The sequence below is a fragment of the Myxocyprinus asiaticus genome, chromosome 36 (assembly GCF_019703515.2).
Source record: "Myxocyprinus asiaticus isolate MX2 ecotype Aquarium Trade chromosome 36, UBuf_Myxa_2, whole genome shotgun sequence".
Lineage (NCBI taxonomy): Eukaryota > Metazoa > Chordata > Actinopteri > Cypriniformes > Catostomidae > Myxocyprinus > Myxocyprinus asiaticus.
Window position 1 is genome coordinate 12,977,796 of NC_059379.1, and position 21,659 is coordinate 12,999,454.

General features: G+C 39.9%; 1 protein-coding gene across 1 annotated transcript in view; it reads right to left on the reverse strand.

Moving 5' to 3' along the window:
* LOC127426873 (ankyrin repeat and fibronectin type-III domain-containing protein 1-like) overlaps positions 1 to 21,659 on the reverse strand; it is a 118,100-nt gene that overhangs the window by 22,757 nt on the left and 73,684 nt on the right. Inside the window, exons 10-16 of the mRNA XM_051673944.1 lie at positions 21,385 to 21,579; positions 19,032 to 19,145; positions 17,432 to 17,529; positions 15,713 to 15,803; positions 13,303 to 13,410; positions 6,444 to 6,543; positions 6,201 to 6,333 (exon numbers count right to left, since the gene is read on the reverse strand). Coding sequence (XP_051529904.1) covers positions 6,201 to 6,333; positions 6,444 to 6,543; positions 13,303 to 13,410; positions 15,713 to 15,803; positions 17,432 to 17,529; positions 19,032 to 19,145; positions 21,385 to 21,579 — 839 coding nt within the window. The remainder of the gene's footprint in view (positions 1 to 6,200; positions 6,334 to 6,443; positions 6,544 to 13,302; positions 13,411 to 15,712; positions 15,804 to 17,431; positions 17,530 to 19,031; positions 19,146 to 21,384; positions 21,580 to 21,659) is intronic.

A 21,659-nucleotide genomic window follows, 5' to 3' on the forward strand; every position in this document is an offset into this window, starting at 1 on the left:
TGTGTGTGGGTTTTTTTATGTTTGTTTTATGTTGAGTTTCTCATTAAACTCCTCCTTGCCCATCCTTTACCTGTTACAGCGGTGCCAAAACCTGCGAAGGAGGAGGGATGTGCTGTTGTGGAGTCCTCGGTGCTGCCGTCAGCCCAAAGGAGCAGCCGCGGCCGTCTGTCTGCGGACGGAGGGGTCGCTCCCGGCTGCCGGGGGAGGAGTGAGCTGTCGTCCGCCAGAGGGGAGGAGCTGTTGAGGACTGGGTGACCGCATGTCCGGGAACCAGTGAGCAAATTTTTCTCTCTCTCTCTCTCTCTGTGTCTCCCGCTCGCCCTTTCCCTCTCCCCACGCCTCCCCTCGTCTCTCCCCGGGTTCCCAGGAGGTGGGCTGGACCACCGGCTGACAGGACGGCCGGAAGGGCAGCATCTCCTCTCCAGAGATGGGGGGGGGGGGGGGGGGTAAATCAGTCTAGTGGCACCCCAGCCTGAATTGGGCGGGGGAGAAGTGTGACGAGGAGGAGGGCGAGGCCGGGCCGTGAGGGTGCATGGCTGGCGCTGAATCAGATAATCAGCGGGAGAGCGAGGTAAAGGGGAGCCGGAGACTCCAGTTCGAGAGAGAGAGAGACGTATGCGGCCGCGCTGCATGTGTGTGTGCTTGTTTACAGTGCATCCAGAAAGTATTCACAGCGCTTCACTTTTTCCACATTTTGTTATGTTACAGCCTTATTCCAAAATGGATTAATTTCATTATTTTCCTCAAAATTCTACAAACAATACCCCATAATGACAACGTGAAAGAAGTTTGTTTGAAATCTTTGCAAATTTATTCAAAATAAAAAACGAAAAAAATCACATGTATATAAGTATTCACAGCCTTTCCTCAATACTTTGTTGAAGCACCTTTGGCACCAATTACAGCCTCAAGTCTTTTTGAGTATGATGCTACATGCTTGGCACACCTATTTTTGGGCAGTTTCTCCCATTCTTCTTTGCAGGACCTCTCAAGCTCCATCAGGTTGGATGGGGAGCGTCGGTGCACAGCCATTTTCAGATCTCTCCAGAGATGTTCAATCGGGTTCAAGTCTGGGCTCTGGCTGGGCCACTCAAGATCCTGACTAGTCTCCCAGTTCCTGCCATGAAAAACATCCCCACAGCATGATGCTGCCACCACCATGCTTCACTGTAGGGATGGTATTGGCCAGGTGATAAGCGGTGCCTGGTTTCCTCCAGACATGACGCTTGCCATTCAGGCCAAAGAGTTCAATCTTTGTTTCTCATGGTCTGAGAGTCCTTCAGGTGCCTTTTGGCAAACTCCAGGCAGGCTGTCATGTGCCTTTTACTGAGGAGTGGCTTCTGTCTGGCCACTCTACCATACAGGCCTTTTTGGTGGAGTGCTGCAGAGATGGTTGTTCTTCTGGAAGGTTCTCCTCTCTCCACAGAGAAATGCTGGAGCTCTGTCAGAGTGACCATCGGGTTCTTGGTCACCTCCCTAACTAAGGCCCTTCTCCCCCGATCGCTCAGTTTGGCCTGGCGGCCAGCACTAGGAAGAGTCCTGGTGGTTCCAAACTTCTTCCATTTACGGATGATGGAGGCCACTGTGCTCATTGGGACCTTCAATGCTGCAGAAATTTTTCTGTACCCTTCCCCAGATCTGTGCCTCGATCCAATCCTGTCTCGGAGGTCTACAGACAATTCCTCGGTTTGTGCTCTGACATGCACTTTTAACTGTGGGACCTTATATAGACAGGTGTGTGGCTTTCCAAATCATGTCCAATCAACTGAATTTACCACAGGTGGACTCCAATCAAGTTGCAGAAACATCTCAAGGATGATCAGTGGAAACAGGATGCACTGAGCTCAATTTTGAGTGTCATGGCAAAGACTGTGAATACTTATGTACATGTGATTTTTTTCGTTTTTTATTTTTAATAAATTTGCAAAGATTTCAAACAAACTTCTTTCACATTGTCATTATCAATCAAATCAAATCAAATCACTTTATTGTCACACAGCCATATACACAAGTGCAATGGTGTGTGAAATTCTTGGGTGCAGTTCCAATCAACATAGCAGTCGTGACAGTGATGAGACATATACCAATTTACAATAACATCAAATTAACGCAACAATTTAAACATCTGTTATACACATAATTACACTCAACAATATACAAATAATAACATACACTGTACAGTATACAATACGCTGTTTTTTTTTTTGTTTTGTTTTTTTACTATATAGATACACATTATTCAATAAAAACTAAAAATTAAAATATATATTAAAAAAAAGTATATATATATATATATATATATATATATATATATATATATATATATATATAGAATGTACAGTATTGTACTGTATTGACATTCAGGCTGTCGGTTGATAGTCAGTTGTTAAGAGAGACATAATATAATAATAATAATATAATTTATGACAGTCCGGTGTGAGATATAAGAGTAAGGGTAATAAAGTGCAGTGCTGATGTATATTGATCATGAGAGATCAAGAGTTCAGAAGTCTGATTGCTTGGGGGAAGAAGCTATCATGGAGTCGGCTGGTGCGGGTCCTAATGCTGCGATACCGCCTACCTGATGGTAGCAGTGAGAACAGCCCATGGCTCGGGTGGCTGGAGTCTCTGATGATCCTCCGAGCTTTTTTCACACATCGCCTTGTATATATTTCCTGGAGGGAGGGAAGCTCACCTCCGATGATGTGTTTGGCAGTTCGCACCACCCTTTGCAGTGCTTTGCGGTTGTGGGCGGTGCTATTGCCATACCAGGCGGAGATGCAGCCAGTCAGGATGCTCTCCACAGTGCAGGTGTAGAACCGTGTGAGGATGTGGCAGTTCATTCCAAACTTCCTCAGCCGTCTCAGGAAGAAGAGGCGCTGATGAGCCTTCTTCACAACGACTTCAGTGTGGACAGACCATGTGAGTTCCTCAGTGATGTGGACACCCAGGAACTTGAAGCTGCTGACTCTCTCCACTGGTGCTCCATTGATGGTGATGGGACTGTGTTCTCTGTCTTTTCAGACCTACCACCGTCGTGTCATCAGCAAACTTAATGATGGCATTGGAGCTATGTGTTGCCACACAGTCATGTGTGTACAAGGAATACAGTAGTGGGCTGAGAACACAGCCCTGTGGGGCTCCAGTGTTGAGGATCAGTGATGAGGAGATGTTGCTGCCTATTCTAACCACCTGGCGTCTGCTTGACAGGAAGTCCAGGATCCAGCTGCACAGTGAGCTGTTTAAGCCCAGAGCCCGGAGTTTCACATAAAGCTTGGAGGGCACTATGGTGTTGAATGCTGAGCTGTAGTCTACAAACAACATTCTCACATAAGTGTTCTTTTTTTCCAGGTGGGAAAGAGCAGTGTGTATTGTAGATGCAATGGCATCATCAGTGGAGCGGTTGTTGCGGTAAGCAAACTGCAGTGGGTCAAGATTGAGTGGCAATACAGAGCAGATGTAATCTCTGATTAGTCTCTCAAAGCATTTGCTGATGATGGGGGTCAGAGCAACAGGACGCCAGTCATTTAAACAAGTTATTTTTGATGGTTTTGGAACAGGCACAATGGTGGATGTTTTAAAGCATGTGGGGACTACAGACAAAGAGAGGGAAAGGTTGAAGATATCCGTAAAAACACCAGCCAGCTGGTTCGCGCACGCTCTGATGACACGGCCCGGAATGCCGTCTGGACCCGCGGCTTTGCGGATATTCACCCGTCGGAAGGATCGGGTTACATCCGCTACAGAGACGGAGAGTGAACTAAACTATGTAGCTTCAGCCGCGAGAGCTCTCTCCACGAGGGCGGTGTTATTTCCCTCGAAACGAGCATAAAAAGTATTTAGCTCATCCGGTAGAGAGGCAGCGGTGTTCATGGCGGAGTTTTTATTCCCTTTAAAGTCTGTGATGATGTTAATTCCCTGCCACATGCTTCTAGAGTTGGTGGTGTTAAACTGTCCTTCAATCTTGTCCCTGTACTGGCGTTTTGCTGTTTTGATAGTTTTTCGGAGGGCATAACTGGCTTGTTTATGCTCCTCCGCGTTCCCGGAATTAAAAGCGGAGGTCCGCACATTAAGTGCTGCGCGAACATCGCTATTGATCCACGGCTTCTGATTCGGATAGATTCGTACAGTTCTGGTCGGAATCACTTCCTCTATGCACGTTCTGATGAAACACATTACGCTATCAGCGTAAAGCTCGATGTCGTCATCAGAGGCGGACCGGAACATCTCCCAGTCCGTGTGATCAAAACAGTCTTGTAGCGTAGAATCTGATTGGTCCGACCAGCACTGGATCGTTCTGAGGGTGGGTGCTTCCTGTTTCAATTTCTGCCTGTAAGCGGGCAGAAGCAGAATGGAAGAGTGGTCCGATTTGCCAAATGGTGGGCGGGGGAGGGATTTGTAGCCATCCCGGAACGGAGAGTAGCAATGATCCAAAACCCGGTCCCCTCATGTGTTGAAACTAATGTGCTGGTGATATTTTGGTGCGACTGATTTTAAACTGGCTTTATTAAAGTCCCCGGTCACAATGAACGCGGCCTCAGGGTGCGCGGTTTCTTGCTCACTTATACTCCCATACAGTTCCTTGAGTGCCCGGTCTGTGTCGGCTTGTGGGGGAATGTACACAGCAGTGATAATGACCGCTGTGAATTCCCTCGGTAGCCAGAATGGTCGACACAGAAGCATAAGAAATTCCAGATCAGGAGAACAGAAAGACTTGATGGAATGTACGTTCCTCTGATCACACCAGGATTTGTTGATCATAAAACATACACCACCTCCTCTAGTTTTACCTGAGAGGTCTTTCGCTCTGTCCGCTCGGTGCATGGAGAATCCCGCGGGTTCAATGGCTGAGTCTGGAATCTCCGCAGACATCCAAGTTTCCGTAAGGCAGATAATGCAGCAATCCCTTGTATCTCGTTGGCAAGAGATCCGCGCTTTCAGCTCGCAGAGCTTGTTATCCAGAGACTGAACATTTGCCAGTAGAATAGTGGGTAGCGGGGGTCGATTTGCGCAGCGTCTTACTCTGATGAGAACGCCGGCTCTGTTTCCCCTTTTCCTCCTGCGTTTCCGCGGCCGTGCTGCCCAGACAAAGGGCTCCGCTTGCGTGTTTGTAAACAGCGGGTCGGCATTGAGGAATGTGAAGTCCGGTTTTCAGTGTGAGATCGCTGAACCAATGTCCAAAAGTGTTTGTCTGTCGTAGACAATAAGGCAGACAACATCCAAGACAAAAAACATAAGAATTGTAAACAAAACAAACAAAACATTGCTATGTTGTGTCGGAGCTCGCAACGCAGCAGCCATACTCGGCGCCATCTTGAGGTCGGATTATGGGGTATTTTTTGTAGAATTTTGAGGAAAATAATGAATTTAATCCATTTTGGAATAAGGCTGTAACATGTGAATACTTTCCAGATGCACTGTATGTTGAGTTTCTCATTAAACTTTATGTTGTTGTTCAGCCGGTTCCTGCCTCCTCCTTGCCTGTCCTTTAACTGTTACAGTTACTAATTTGTCTATTAGTTACCGGCCATTAGTATACTTCATTTACCAGTTGAACAGAAAACACAGCGACAGAGAGACAAAGACAATATGAACTCTAGAATTAGATGCTTCAAAAGGACAAGGGAATTATTCTTTTATAACATCCTATGAGTCACTTCAAACACCCTTTCAACGTCTCTTTAAAACTGCCGCTGATTTCAATTGCTTATCAGATGAGACATTTTTTAAATCAGCACTGATGTGGACACAAATGCTTAAAATGCTGAGAGGCTCCTTCAATATGTGCATCTTTATCCTTCAATATGTGCATCTTTATCTCCAGTCTCAACTTAAAATATTCAACTAGAAACGTCTGACCATCAGACAAAGAGCTATATTCTGCTAGTACATTCTCTACTTCTTGCATCACACCACTTTAGCCTTGAAGTGATGGGCTAATAACAAACATGCGGTACAACGTCAAAAGCGTGGTGACTGTTCACTTTGACAGAATATATTTAGAATGCTAAGCTAACCGCAGGCTGCATTTGGAAGAAAACAACACAAATATTGACGCTTGTCAAAGAGATCTGTTAAGAAAACATTGAAAATGTATGTTTCAGTCCAACTTTCACAAAATGCACGTTCCTTCAGTGCAGTATCTCCATGTTGACCTCTCGGCTGCTTAATGTCGTGGTTGACTGTATGTTTTTACATACCTTTGTAAACCACAGAAAGTCCTGCATGAGGGAGCTGCTGTATGAGTCGTCCACCTTCACGATGGGTATCTGATCCTCATTAGTCACTAGCAGACTGTCCTTATGGTAAAATACTGACGCTATATAAACTCCCCTAGAAAAAAAAAACAGCAGAGAGAACCCATTCAGAACAAGGAGCATTCAACATATTCAGCTATAATGTGAATTCTATAATGTGGATTTTCTGTAATATGCTGACACTACCTCCTGAGACTCTTGACAAATTTAGTAGAGGAGTGAAAAAGATGTTTTAGGCTGCGGGACACTGACTGTTTTCGACTGGGATTCTGTAGCTTTGATGTGTCTGGAAAAAAGAAGTAAAAAAAGGTGTAAAGATGAACTAACAACTAAACTATTTAACTAGAAAAGGAACGTTTGTCAAGATAAACTTTGATGTTGGCTTGACAAAAGCCTTGCTTGAAAGTTAAAAATAGTTTTTAAGTTAAAGTTTTTAAGGCTATACAGGCTCACAGACAAAGGGATGGATGGATGGATGGCTGGATCAGGGTCAGGGTTAGATTCAGAAAGCCAGCATAATCAGTATTGGTAGATTTTTTTTATGTGACACTAAAAATAATGGGAGTTATAGGCAGAGAAAGGTCGATTATGAGAACAATCATTGCGCTTCAGTGGAGATCGACACTACTGAACTGCTTGAAAGCACTCCTAGCCTTGATGTTCTCGAAAATATCCAACATTTTAAAAAGCAGAAGCAACAGATGGACAATTTAAAGACCAAACAACATGCTGAATGACGAAATAAACATGGGAGACAGACTAAAAGAGCCTCGGGGGCGTAAGTGCGTGAAGGCTGGAGGAGTCGGGCCACCGACAAACCGGTTATCTGGAACATTTCAGCTGCGTATCTCCCGCTTCAAGTGCAGCCATATCAGCCCACATTTCAGCGATGCCAATCTTCAGACGTCCCTGTTTTCATGAAATTAAGCATCACGTAATTGCCCCCCGTGTAAACAGCAGGGCAGACGGAACAATCCATTTGGCTGAGAAGCTGTTTACAATGTGAAAGTGGCCATCAGAGCAAGCAAGTCACCGTGAGGGCAATCACGCTAGCTCTAGTCTCTGTGACTCTACCGGAGGGGCAAAAAAAAGGGAGGTAGGAAGGCAGATTTTCCGTTTGAAAATCACTATCAACTCCCCAAAGGAATAATGTGTCTTGCAAGTCCCATAAGAATGTTAACACTTGCCCCTTTTGACCCTACAGTGGCGATGGTCAACAGTACGTGATTAAAGATAAGACAGATGTGCACACAAAAGGCCCTGATTGTTTCCTGCTTAGCTAGATATCTACAGTACATAACGTAACCTCAGAGCTGCAACTCTGTCTTACTGGAATCCCAGGACAATTACATCCCAATTGAAAAAGAGTCAAGTTTGATTATATATACTGGAAAATCCCCAGAGTGAAATGTTATTGCTGAGAGGTTGCTCTTTCATAGCTCCAGAGACTTAATGATAATCTCAGTTATTGTCTCGTATGTTTCTCCTCATATTCCTTGGCAGAAATAAAAATGGACACAAATGAGACCATTGTTGACATACAATCAGAGTATAGAGCTATAAAAGTTATGTGGAAGGCATAGCTCAGATAATTTGTTCTTGAAAGAATTTGATGAGAAATAAGTGTTGAAATGAGAAATGAGTAGATTTTAGATTGCAGACTTTGGTACCATGGTAAATCTGAATACAGATTGACATTGTTTAGATATACTGGGGTCTTTTTCTCATGAGAAATATTTGAAAAGCAGGGAACTTGAGAAAAAGTCTCAATTCGCTCTCACTTTAATCTTACTACGGTCCAGGAGAAAAAATTGTTTCTCAGTGGTGATTTGTGATTTTTTTTTTTGTCCTGTGGGTCACCACCAGACTCCCAGAACTTGCCTTGAATGTCAACCACAATTTTGTATCACAACAGTTAAAGTGAGAACATAACCCACTTTGGAAATAAATTAAATATGTTTTAGTCATTTTATGTGTGTGCAAGAGGCAGTTTGTAGTCTCCACAAATAAAGCCAGCTGCACTATTGCACGTGTTGATAAGTTGAGTGCAGAATTTTTATTTATTTCTCACTCAGAAGGTTAACTGGCTTTGACAAGCAGATTATCAGACATGAGTGCGTTGGCCTCCTATGCCGCCAAACTGTCACACTAAATAAATAAAGAAATGCTTTTTCATTTATGAACGCAAGAAAATAGATCGCATTTGATTAATGACTTGGCAATCCATCTGTCTACTGCACACATTGAGTGCAACCATGAAATGAGGTGAGTGAGAGTTAGAGAGACGGCGAGCGCTGGTAGCATTCTTCATTTTCAAACTAATTTAGCGGGGGTCAACAGACCCTTTTCAACATACACGAAGCAGGCAAGCTCATCCATAACGATCGTGGCCAGACTTTCCAGGCCCTCGCTGACAGAAAGCGCTTACATAGCCACGGCTGAGCACGGAGGTGCGCGTGTGAGCGATCGCGTGTATGTGTGGGTATTGCTGTGTCTCTTGCAGGAACACTGGGAGCTGTGTGTGCAACACACACACAAACACACACACACACACACACACCCCTCGGCTTAAGAGCGAGCTCTCAGCTCCACATATACACATCATAAATTAAGATAACCTTTCCTTAAGCGGGCTGCATTTTTTTTCGGCGTGGTTTTTATAGTGGTGTCATTGTACCAGTGCTGATTAATTTTGCAGATTTATTTTCGAAAGCCATCACTCCAAAAATAACCAGAGTAAATACATTGCCCCTGTCAGCATGTGTGCTTAGAGGGACATTATCACACACTGCAAAAGATTTTCTTACTTCATCGGTATTTTTGTCTTCCTTGAATCCTTGAAACAAGAAAAACAAAAGTAATTACTTAAGAAGTAAAATCGAGTTAGATATCAAGACTTTTCTTAAATTTATTTTTCTTAACTCTTACAAAATATGCTGAGGTTTATGCTTAAATTAAGAAAAAATACTATTTGTTACTGGGGTAAGATAAATAAACTTAATTCAAGCTATAGGCTATTATTTAAAAACAAGTCTTATTATCTTCCAAAATGTTGCTTTTCAGGTAAATTTAGTGACAAGTCAAAATAAGCCAAAAATACTGATTAATATAATGATTTGTTTTATGTATTTATTTTCAGTACACAAACATTTCTTTTCAAATTAAAACAGACACAGAGAGATGCATTGTCTCAGCACGCTTAAAGGAATATTCTGGGTTCAATACAAGTTAAGCTCAATCGACAGCATTTGTGGCATAATGTTGATTACCACAAAAAAAATTATTTTGACTTGACCCACCTTTTCTTTAAAAAAAGCTAAAATATGGGTTACACTGAGGCACTTGCAATGGAAGTGAATGGGGCCAATTAAAATCCGTTTTTAAAAGTATAGCCACAAGACATATACAATATGCATGTAAACATGATTTTAGTGTGTTAAAATCGCTTTCTAACCTTTTCTGTGTAAAGTCATGGTTAATTTTACCATGACAATGACCATGTAATGTCAACAAACCCTAAAATGACTGTACAAATTACCATTTATATAACTTTACAGCTCATATAATGCATGAGTTTTAAAAGAAGAATGAATGCAAGTGCTTTTATAAAATTATAAGCTTCAAATGTCTACCTTTAAACCCTGCAAAAATTGACCCTATTCACTTCCATTATAGGTGCCTCATTGAAACCTCAATTTTTGCTCTTTTTTAAAGAAAAGGAGGGCCGAGTCGAAACATTTTGCCACAAATGCTGTCAATTGAGCTTAACTTGTATTGAACCTGGAAAATTCCTTTAAAGGGATAGTTTACCCAAAAATGAAAACTCTGTCATCCTTAAGTAAACCCTCATGTGAGTAAAGAGGAGATTTTAGGCAGAATGTAAGCCTCAGTCACCTTCATTTTCATTGTATGGAGAAAAAAAAAATGCATTGAGAGTTAATGGTGACTGAGGCCAACATTCTGCCTCACATCTTCTTTTGTGTTCCATGACAGAACGTCTTATGGATTCAGAACAACATGAGGGTGAATAAAAGATCACAAGATTTTCCTTTTTGAATGAACTATCCCTTTAAAATCTCAAAAAGTGTATATGCAGAAAGAAGCTCTTCTATTTTTTCTGCTTTCCTGCTTTCCACGTCAATAAAAAAGTCTCAAACTGTGTTTTTCTTGTAGAATCAATTCTACTGTATAACGCTGTTTAAGATGCTGGCAACCATCGCTCTGACATCATTAGTGTTGACTTCTAAACAGATGAGTGATGCCGTTTTTTCACTCTACCTCCTCCCGCTTGTGGCTGGCTGCATAGCTCCCTAATGAAGTTGCTGTTTGTGAGTGGTGCAATACTGTCAGCACCAGGAACAGCCTTCTTCTATACCTCGGCAGCCAGCCTCTGGGTTTGGAAGTGGGCTTGAGGCCAAAGCAGACTGTCTGCTCTTCACGCTACGTCCAGAATCCCTCATTTCAAAGGTGTCTGTGCCCGGGCCCCGGGACTTGTATATGTGCAGCAGTATATGTAGATGTTAAAATCCAAAATGTATAAATGTATTTAAATATTATTTATTTACTCGTACTCTGTCCCTCCCTCACTCTGTGCCCCTCGTTTGAAGAGCGTAGCAGGGCGGGCTGCAGAAATACTGAGAAGGCGTATTCATACTGCTTTGGATGGCTATACTGGAGTCAAAACACTTTGACCACGCATCATTTCTTCACTTTAATACAGAGTTAATCTACTGGAAGAAGTGCGGACTTAGAAGACGAGAGCATGATGGGAGGGAGGGAGGGAGCTCTGTGTGGGGAGATGGGTGGTAAAGAGAGTGAGAAAGAGGGAGCAAAAAAGAAAGAGACAGACAGGGGAATTGACTAAGAATTAGTGGTTGACTAATATGGGTTTTTCAATAGCCAATACTGATAACGATGACTAGAGAGCAGGGTGGCCAATGGCTGATATAATGCTGATATATAGGCCAATATAATTAAAGCAATTGAGATGTATACATACAGTATACACTGAAATTTAATTGAATGACACAATGGAAATTACACAAGGGAGATCTAACATTTATGGCATGGTTATCAGCCGAAGGCGATAATCATAAATGGCCAGATATCGGCCATTTTATCTGCCTAGTTGATATATCAGTCTGTCGCTACTAAGAATAAATTGTGCCCGCCAATAGAGGCATTTATTTGCATGCGCTGTCTGCACTATTTTAACACACAAATCACTTAAGGAATTATGCAAATGAGGTAACGACACAAACGCAAATGTGATCTGCACACTGCAGTTCCCCAGCTTGGGGATTGGTTCTGTGTACTAGGTTGTACAGCATACTGCAATATGAATTGGCTATTTAAAATATTGAATGTGTCCTTTTTTACACCACATGTCTGGATATACTGCTCACTGAGCACTTTATTAGGAACACCTGTACACCTACTTATTCATGCGATTATCTAATCACCCAATCGTTTGGCAGCAATGCAATGCATAAAACCATGCAGATACAGGTTAGGGACTTCACTTAATGTTCACATCAACCATCAGAATGGGGAAAAATGTGATCTCAGTGATTTCGACCGTGGTATGATTGATGGTGCCAGACGGGCTGGTTTGAGTATTTCTGTAACTGCTGATCTGGGATTTTCATGCACAACAGTCACAAGAGGTAACTCAGAACGGTGCAAAAAGTAACAAAAAAACATCCAATGAGCGGCAGTTCTGCGGACAGAAATGCGTTGTTGATGAGAGAGGTCAACCGTGAATGGCCAGACTGGTTCAAGCTGACAGAAAGGCTACGGTAACTCAGATAACCACTCTGTACAATTGTAGTGAGCAGAATAGCATCTCGGAATGCACAACACGTTGAACCTTGAGGCGGATGGGCTACAACAGCAGAAGACCACGTCGGGTTCCACTTCTGTCAGCCAAGAACAGTAAGCTGAGGCTGCTGAGCCATTTGATGAATAACAAGCTGCCCTAGAGACACTGAGCCAGGCCAATAGCATTGATTTTTCCAAAAAATTATGCGGTCGATAATAATAAGTCTATTTTACATAGGAAGGAGTTGAGTTTGCGCTGAAAAGACGGACAATGATTTACTTTAAATACCCATGATGTAGAGCAATTTGTGCACATTTTGCACATGGTTAAACTGGATTGAGGGTAGTTAGTGAATGAGATACAGGTTGTTGCGCTGAAATACCACAAAAGTGAAGAAAAATATTTTTCGTTCCACAGTGGGAAAGAGAGAGAGAGCATTATAAGAGACAGGCGAAAACAATAAAGAGAGCAAATAAAAGAGCTGGCATTAAAGACTCGCCCCAGCTTAGCGAAAAAAACAGAGCTGATGAGAATGAACTCATCTGTTCAATGCATCTGAGCTTCCCGTTCTGATGTCAAGCCTTCCTGTGTTTGCGCAGCAAGCACAATGCAGCAGGGATGAGATTCCCAACATTTTGGATCATTTATAATAGGTTTCTGGGCTCACATGGTAGAGAAGTGATATTACAGAAACTTCCAAACATGATTAAACACATCTACACTACTTACACCAGACTTACTGCACCATTTATAATGCTGTGAAGGCAGGTAGGAGGACCAGGTTGATATGAGGGATCATAATTATGTCATTTAAAGACAAATGGGATGAAATGAAGGATTCCGAGTATAAATGTTTAATCAAACCAAGCTTGTAAAACTGAAAAATGTTTGAAATGGTTTATTCTGCTGTCACAATCCCAAGTCACGACTACACCGAGCGGAGAGTATGTACTAGGAACTCAAAGGGGGATAGTGTTACCTTCAAATGTCTGTGCCATTAAACCAGATGTTGCTTGTTTACACCAATGCCTGCTATAGTAAAATGCTGAGAATGCATGTGCTTAAGTTGTGTTCGGACATGAATTGCGCTTGCACATGTCGAAACGCAATGATGTGTGAAATTGAGCTTGTGTAGCTAGAAGCGTCTGCTTTCACATACTTGTGCAGAGTATATTTCGAATCTGAGAGAGAGCTGTATGTGTGTGTGGATGTGCGAGTGTGTACCTCCGCAGCAGTAGTGCTGATGTGTGGCTCGAACCTGCTGTAGGAGCCTCTCCATGGCCTCGATGTGACCTCTCCTTCTGCTCTCTCTCCCATCACTGTCCTTCCAGTCTAACACAGAGAGAGATATCACAAAAAGCTCATTTTTAGCATTATGTCATTTTCTAGCTATTAAAAACACCAGAAAAACTGAGACTGTCAATTTTAGCTTCATGTGCCCTCAGAAGTAATTATAAAAGGCTTCATTTAATTTTCTTCCACTGACTCTTCGCCAAACCCCGCCTTAAAAACACTACTGACGAATCCTAGCAACTGTTGCTATCTGACGTATTATCAGACATGCTTTTCTCTTTTTTAACGTTTATGGAAGTCCTGTGTATTTGGATAGTTTTTACAGAAAAAATAAATACATATGGTCAAATATTGTTGCTCAAGCATTTATTAAAGTGACAAGCTACTAATAGAGGATAAATGCAAAATAGTTCAACCAAAAATTCATAATTTACTCATATTCATGTCATTCCAAAACCGAATGACTTTCTGTCTTATGCAGAACACAAAATAATATGTTTTAATGAATATAGTACATGAGCATGCAGTCTTTTCAATACAATGACAGTTGACAGTGACTCACTTTAAAACTTAAAAAGGACCCAAATGTATCATTAAATTAGTCCATGCAACTTGTGCGTGATATTCCCAGTCATCTGAATGGAAACAATACGTTTTGGTGAGCAACAACCTGAAATTTAAGTCACTTTTCAGTGAAAATCTTCTAAGTTGCACGTTCATGAGTGCATGAGAGAAGCTCATTCACATAATTTATGTCATTTTTAGCTTTAAAGTGAGTCACTGTCAACTGCTAAAGACTCAAATGTTTGGATTGGGTATGATTTTTGTACCACTTTGTTATTTTGATTATATTTTCAATTCATTTAAAATGTAATCTGAATTTAGAAATATTTTCGGTTTATTTATTTTTTTGTGTTTGAATACGTAAATTTTTTTTAATTTTTTTTAATCAAAATCAACTGATAGAAGTGAAGTGTGTGTCGATACAATCACTGTTAATACTAGCCATGATTTGTGTCAGTAAATGAAAATGATTAATAATACTTACATTCCCTATAATTTAACTGAGCGTACATCCAAATTCAGAAGAGAATCACATTTTCTATGCAATAAAACTGTCACTGTCATAGAAATATGCCTGGCATTCATCAAGAACGCAGTTAATATACATTTTCTGTTCTTCTAATAATTCATTGCATACAGTCCATTTACACTACCAACTTCTTATGAATGTGCTGTCTTTGTTTATATCGCTGGTGCTTGACAGGTTATGGCATATAATAGGACGCAGATGGTGGAAATCCCCAAGAAGAACCTCAGAATTCAATTGCACTTAATCCAGCCCATTTGCGTGTTGCGTGGGCGATTTCGCCAATCCTACTTGCGCCTGGACTTAGCGCATGCTTGCACGAAAATACCAAAATTTCATGGACATGCCCACTGACTTTGCACTTATGACTTATGGCATAGTGCTGCGCTTAATGCTAGCACTCTTAAAATAGGGCCCCAAATCAATAAGGAAACCTACAGTATATTTGATTTGCAAAGGATCAGTTGAATGCAGTGTATTATAAGCAGGTTACTTTAAAATCTACTTTTAAAATCTCTATTATAAATTCACCATTTCTTCCAGAGAATTCTCTCCGTTTGCAATATTTACTGACACAAAACTTGTCACTCCGGTGACACAGCTTGTCTTTAGCAGCACTTGTTTAAAAAAGATGAAGCTCAAGGTCAGATACAGAGTGTTTCAGAGAAGGTAGGCTGAGAGCAAATCGTGACGGTTAAATAATAACAATGACCTACATCCAAGGATGTTGGCTACAATCAATACAGGTTTTCTTCTCTAAACCAACATGATATTTGAATTATGAACACAAAGCTATGCTGACGCAGTCCTCAAGAGTTCAAGAACTTTCCAATCAAAGACAAACAATGCTGTTTCGAGCTGTACGTGATGTGCTTTCTAGAAAGTATCCTTTACTGTAGTACTTTACAACTGTGGTTGCTTCGTGGAACGGACCCACTTTATATTAGTTGGCCTTAACTACTATGTACTTAACCATTTGATACAATGTACTTATTATGTACATACATGTTGTTGCATTGTAATTACATTTACAGTACTTGCATTTAATGACATTTTGTAGTTACACTGTTAACTTTACCCCTAGCCCTAACCCTACACTTACTCCTAAACCTACCTGTACCTGAACCTCAGTAGCAGACAATGTGGGAATTCTGCAGAACAACATGTAGTTACACATAGTCTTGTTTGTATTTAATGTTAGTACATAGTAGTTAAGGCCATTTAATAAAAAGTGTGACCCATGGAACTTACTGGAGGGAACAGCAGAAGGGGGTTGAGAAAGTTGTGGTGGACCCCAGCCTTTCATATTGTAGGCGGACACTTGAACATAGTACTGTCTTCCCTGTAACAAACAAGAAAACATCTTAGGCTTTGTTCAGACATATTGTGGTGTATCCAACAGCAAAATACCACATGAAATCCAATGTCTATAAACCTGAACCACACCCCTATGCCGTACATCAGATTTTTTTGAATGCGTCTAAGTCGGAACGGCAAATCAGACTGAAATCACATCCATACTCAGGGATTGAAAACTAAATGTTTTTCATGTTGGTTCGTTCTGAGCAAAAACAGTATTTTTTTGTTCTGGTTCCAGTTTTCCGCAGCCACCTTTCCAAATGGTAACCAGTTAGAACGAAATAAAAGAATGGATATTGGCGTTACTTTTAAAACGATAGTACATTGTGCTGAGGGAGGGTAATATATCAGTGGCGGTGTTGCCAGATCTTACAAGATAAACAAGTGACATGTCTGGAAAAACAAGCTCAAAATAAGGGACTTGCCTAACCCAAAATATGTGAAAATAAGCAATAAAAATGTTTCCCATGTGGGGGAATTTACAGGATAGAAATTAGAGCTAGCTAAGTATACAGTGTCTTTGGCCACCTAAAATCAATTAACAGCCTAAATCTCTCTCTCCTGAATGCATGCACACACTGTGTGGGCGCGTTTGGACTAAAAGTCACCTTTTGCAGGACAAATGATTTTTATTTTTTAACAATGGATTTTAAACTAGCGGCGTCCTTCAGAATCAAAGTGCATGTCTAATGTTCTACTAGAAAGAGAGAAGCCTCCTTTTTTCTGGCAATAGGAAGTGGTGTAATTCCGAAAATGTACTGTGATAAACCATTTGGATTTTGGTTTCATTAAAAAATGATCTGAACAAGATTAACAGGCTATTAACCAGTTACCAGCATTTTAAAATAATGCTTTCACTCCGGAAAAATTTAAAGGGATTTCGTTCCCCTTTTCGGTTACGTTCTGCCAAAAATGTTATTCATTTCATTATCTTTCTTTCTTTCTTTCTTTCTGTTTTTTTTACGGTCCTTGAACCATTTTTAGTTCCTCATCTGTTCTTTTTTTAAAACTCTTGTTTTCAGTTTCCTAACGTCATTGTTTTCCATAGTTGGCTATGTGGTACTAGAGAGCGTTTTCGAAACTTTTGTTTCAGTGTGGAAGAGAAGAGTAAAGTAGAAAAATCAATGAGTTGATATGAAAACATATAAGTGTAGACTTGGCTTTAAGTTTTTCATAATTTTGAATGTGTAGCATATGTAGCATCATATTGTATGCAGCTATATTCAAATACACTTATTTTCACTTATTTGGCGAACTATGAGACATTCACGATATGGACACAGTCAAGCATGACTGCAAAAAATCCATCACTTATGATGATGGATCACAAAAGATGTAGATACATCGGATATTGACTTCACTACCTGAACAAATGGATCAGAGTTTATCATGGACAGTCAGTCCAAAATATTGCATTTGAAAACCAGTACAGAAACCAAAGCCTTAGAAATCATGTGTTCTTCTCCCCACAACAATTGTTTTTTATTTAATTTTTTTTATTATTTTTTTTGTACAGCACAATAACAACAAGCATGTCGACTATGTACTTTCTTCAATGCAGGTGCTGAGCTCATAGTTCACAGTATGGACTACAATTTGTTTTTAGCTTACCGTGGTGAGACCTGTTATTGTGCACTTGAGGGACTGCAGATTCTCAAGGGCCATTTCTCCAGCTAATAAAGAGAAGTCCTTCAGACAGCTCCATTCCACTACAATATAAGTCATCACACATTGTATGTTATTAAAAAACAGAAAAACACAATAGATGAGTGCAATCCATAAAAATGAAATAAAGGCAGAAAAATAGAATAGATCACAGAACAGGATGATCATGTTCATTTAATACAGAAACACAATAACTAATGCAATGAACACTTCACAACAACTAGGGCTAAACAATTAAAATTAGAGGGTTTTGGGCCTGTTCACAGAACTGTCACCTTCCCTTTCAGACTTTTCTGTGATGTACTGGTAACACTTTACAATAAAGTTGTCTTCATTAATATTAGTTGTGAACATGAACTAACAATAAACAATACTTTCACAGCACTTATTAAACTTTACTAATGTTAATTTCAACATATTAATACATGATTAAAATGTTGCATATTTTAGCATTAGTTATTGCATTATAAACTAACATAAACTAACAATGAACAATTGTATTTCCATAAATTCACATAAACCAAGATGTAATTTTTTATTGTTAGTTCATGATACCTTATGCATTTACAAATGTAAACAAATAGAACCATACTGTGTAACTGATGATAAACAATGTTGTTGTGAATTCAGCTGATTTGAGTGGCTAAAACAGATTTTGTTAAATTGCAAGAATGATTTGCGATAGTCTTGGAAGCATCAGTTAAAATGGGCTAAAAATGATTTAGAAATAAAAATCAGTAATTATTTGCACTGTATGTGATTTAGTTTTCCAAAAAATCTGCGTTTATGAGTTTATAGCTGTCATTGAGTTAAATCATAGCTGTGTAATTTCCAGTTATAACTGAAAATGTAAAAAATGTATAAATAATTTGTTGTAACATTTTGTAAAGAAAACGTAATGTTTGATGAAAAACTAAAATATTTCTCTCTGACATACAAAAATAAGGTAAAATTTGTTCACGAGATGCAATGAAAACCAATGAGGTTTGATGTTATCGATGTACAGTAGCTGTCATATTTGATTTAAGCACTTCATAAGTGATTTAATTTGATTTGAGTGAACAATGACATAACTTTTATCCTGTTTATCACACAAAGTGATCATACGGCTTCAAAAGACTTGGAATACAATACATGAGCCCTATTGATTAATTTGACTGTGGTTTTATGGTGTTTTTGCTTGACAGACCGGAGACACAATTCAGTACCATTATGACAATGTGAAGTTTTTTTTTTTTTAATTCACCTTTTGTATTCACCGAAGAAAGTAAGTCATATGAGTTTGGAGCAACATTAGAGTGTGTAAATAATGACAGAAATTTCATTTTTGGGAGAACTATACTTTTAATAATATAATATCATGGGGAAAACAAAATACAACTAATACACCAGCAAATAAAAAAAGTCTAGATGCTTTAAACCTGAGCAAAGAGTGAGCTAATTACTTTATCTCTGATGTAGTCATAACAGGGAACAACTGAAATGTCTATTGATGCCTGTTGCATGAAATACAGACACTAATATTGCACATTAGTGATGCACTGACCTTTGTATTTGGTCACCACAGCTGAGTTCATACTGGCAGGTTCCTGAAAGGTAACAGTGAGAGATGTGCTGCCAGTCACACTCAGACGCACGGCCGAAGGAGCCTCTGGTGGCCCTGAAAGAGCCAGGTCAAAGGTCACAAAGTGTCCCACTGGCAAGACCCTTCAAAAGCCTATTAATGCCAAACGGCAATCTTATGCTTCATGTCACAATTAATTCAAGTAAGAAATATCTAAAACAGTTTATTCAATAGCGGGAATTGTAGAAGCAAGAGCTCAAGTGTGTATTGGGTAAAAAAAGCAGTGCCACCTGAATTCTCAAAACAAAACACTTTAAGAATAAGTGATGAATCATTTCCTGCCAGAATGAACATTCAATGCCTGTCAATGAAGCTTCTCAAGGACCTCTGAGCATCATCAGTGTTAAAACAACTGTTGGCACTGGTTTGGAACTACGAAATTTGATATGGAATGTGGAACATTCACTGTTGGCATAGTAATAAAAAAACAACCAAAAAATTAAAAGTGAGGTGTGTAATTGTTCTGTTTGATTACCCAGTGGAAGACAGAAAAGAGTGTTCAAGAAATATCTTTGAAAACATTATTTTTTACATTTCATTTGGTGATGCTAGTGGCACAGAAATGACAAACTTCTTTAAAGGCTGAAAATGTTTGCTGCACATGTAGATAAACATATGATTGTCCACTAGTCTCCAGTAATTTGAGCATCAGATGTGGAATGGAATATTTTTTTGTCACTCGTCCGTTTACCTGCTGTTAGTTTAACTGGTAGTGATGTCTGCATAAGTGGAATGCAATAGCAGTGAAAATATAAATATATATTTATATGCAGTTTTATCCGCTGAATTCACAGAGGTAAACACAGGTGCAAGAATTCAAGGTTTGTAAAGCTACAACAAACCTCTTGAAATGCAAACTGTGAATTTGGCTGTGAATATGACTGCGTCAGAATATCACAGTCTTTCTTTATCTTTTAACTTCTTCCTATGTTTACTTGCACTTTATATGTGCCTCTGAATCCTTGTTAGCACTTACATTTATACTTGCAACCCAATGCACACAGCATAGCTAATGGCACCCTTGTGCTCCCCTGAAATCCTTTTCATAGTCACCTGTGAGGATTGTAAATGTCTCTGCAATCGGGTCTTTGAGAATGTCTGCCGCAAAGCATTGCTGATTTGTCATGGCTGCCTTCACTTGACGTTGTTTACACAGAAAAGCCAACAAAAGTCACCTGATATAACAAGTAATCAATTTGACAGGAGGGTAAGAGGGACACTATTTTGTGTGTTCCCAGCTCAAGAGACATTTCAGGCCATCAAACCTGATATTAATATCTGTGGGCCAAATGATCACAGTGTCTTATTTGCTGAGACTTCCCACTCTAATAAAGTGAACAGGTTGAGTCGATATGGGAATAGATGACATTTAAGCTAAGATGCCAATAGATTAGACAGGGCCAATAGTAAATATAGGCCAGTGAAGTATTGCAGCATGACATATGGGTAGCTAAGCTTTTCAAAAGTCGATAGAGACAGTCATAATAAAATTATGCACTTGGTTTAAAGGAACAGTTCACCCAAAAAATACAATTGTGTTGTTTTTTCACTTTCTTGCCGTTCTGACCACATATTATTATTATTATTATTATTTGTTTTTTATTATTATTATTATTATTATTATTATTTTTTTTTTTACGTGAAACACAAAAAAAGACATTTGGAAGAATTTCCATTCAAAAACAAGGGTAGCTCCACAAATGACAAAAAAGCACCATTCAAGAATCTTTAAAGTATTTCATAGGATAAGGTGGGCAACATTTCAAGTCTATCGAAGCCATGTGCTAACTTTGTGACGAACATTCACTGATAATCTTCTCTTCTGTCAGTGCTATAATTTGTACTCAAAATGGTGCCTTTAGACATGTCAGACCAGGTTTGATATCACTAACATCAAATGTTATTGGTTCTTGCATATCATGCAACCACAAAACCACAAATGAGATTGATTATGAGTTAACAACATCCAAACTTTGATCTGTTCCTCACACAAAGCTATCATTTGACTTCAGAAGACTTGGAATATAGAGCACAATTTGTACTGACTACTTTTAGCATACTTTGATGGTGCTTTTTTGTTCTTTTTGGAACTTAGCAGTATAAATCACCATCCACTTTTCTTATATGGAAGATCTGACATGCTGCCTAATGTCTAATTTTGTGAGAGGTAGGGGTGAGTAAATGATGACAGAATTACAATTTACGCGTGAACTTTTTCTTTAAGACTTTTAAAACTATTTGGCTGGACTCAGACTCAAGTGTGTTGCGAACTCACGTGCATGCTCGAAGCCGGTGCGCATGCGCTTGTAGAGCTTGCATCTCCACTCCCAGGCTTTGAGCTGTTTTTCCTTGTCAGATGTTTCCAGGCTGAGACTCTCTCTCATCACCTGGGTAGACAGCTCGCTGGCTCTCCTTTGGGCTTCCTGCACCAGTGCTGAGAGATGGGCATCTCTGCTCTCCAGACTGACAACTGAAATAAAACACACAGAGAGTTCCATTACAGAGCGATGCTTTTCATTTATTCAGATCAATGAGATTTTTTATGCTTGT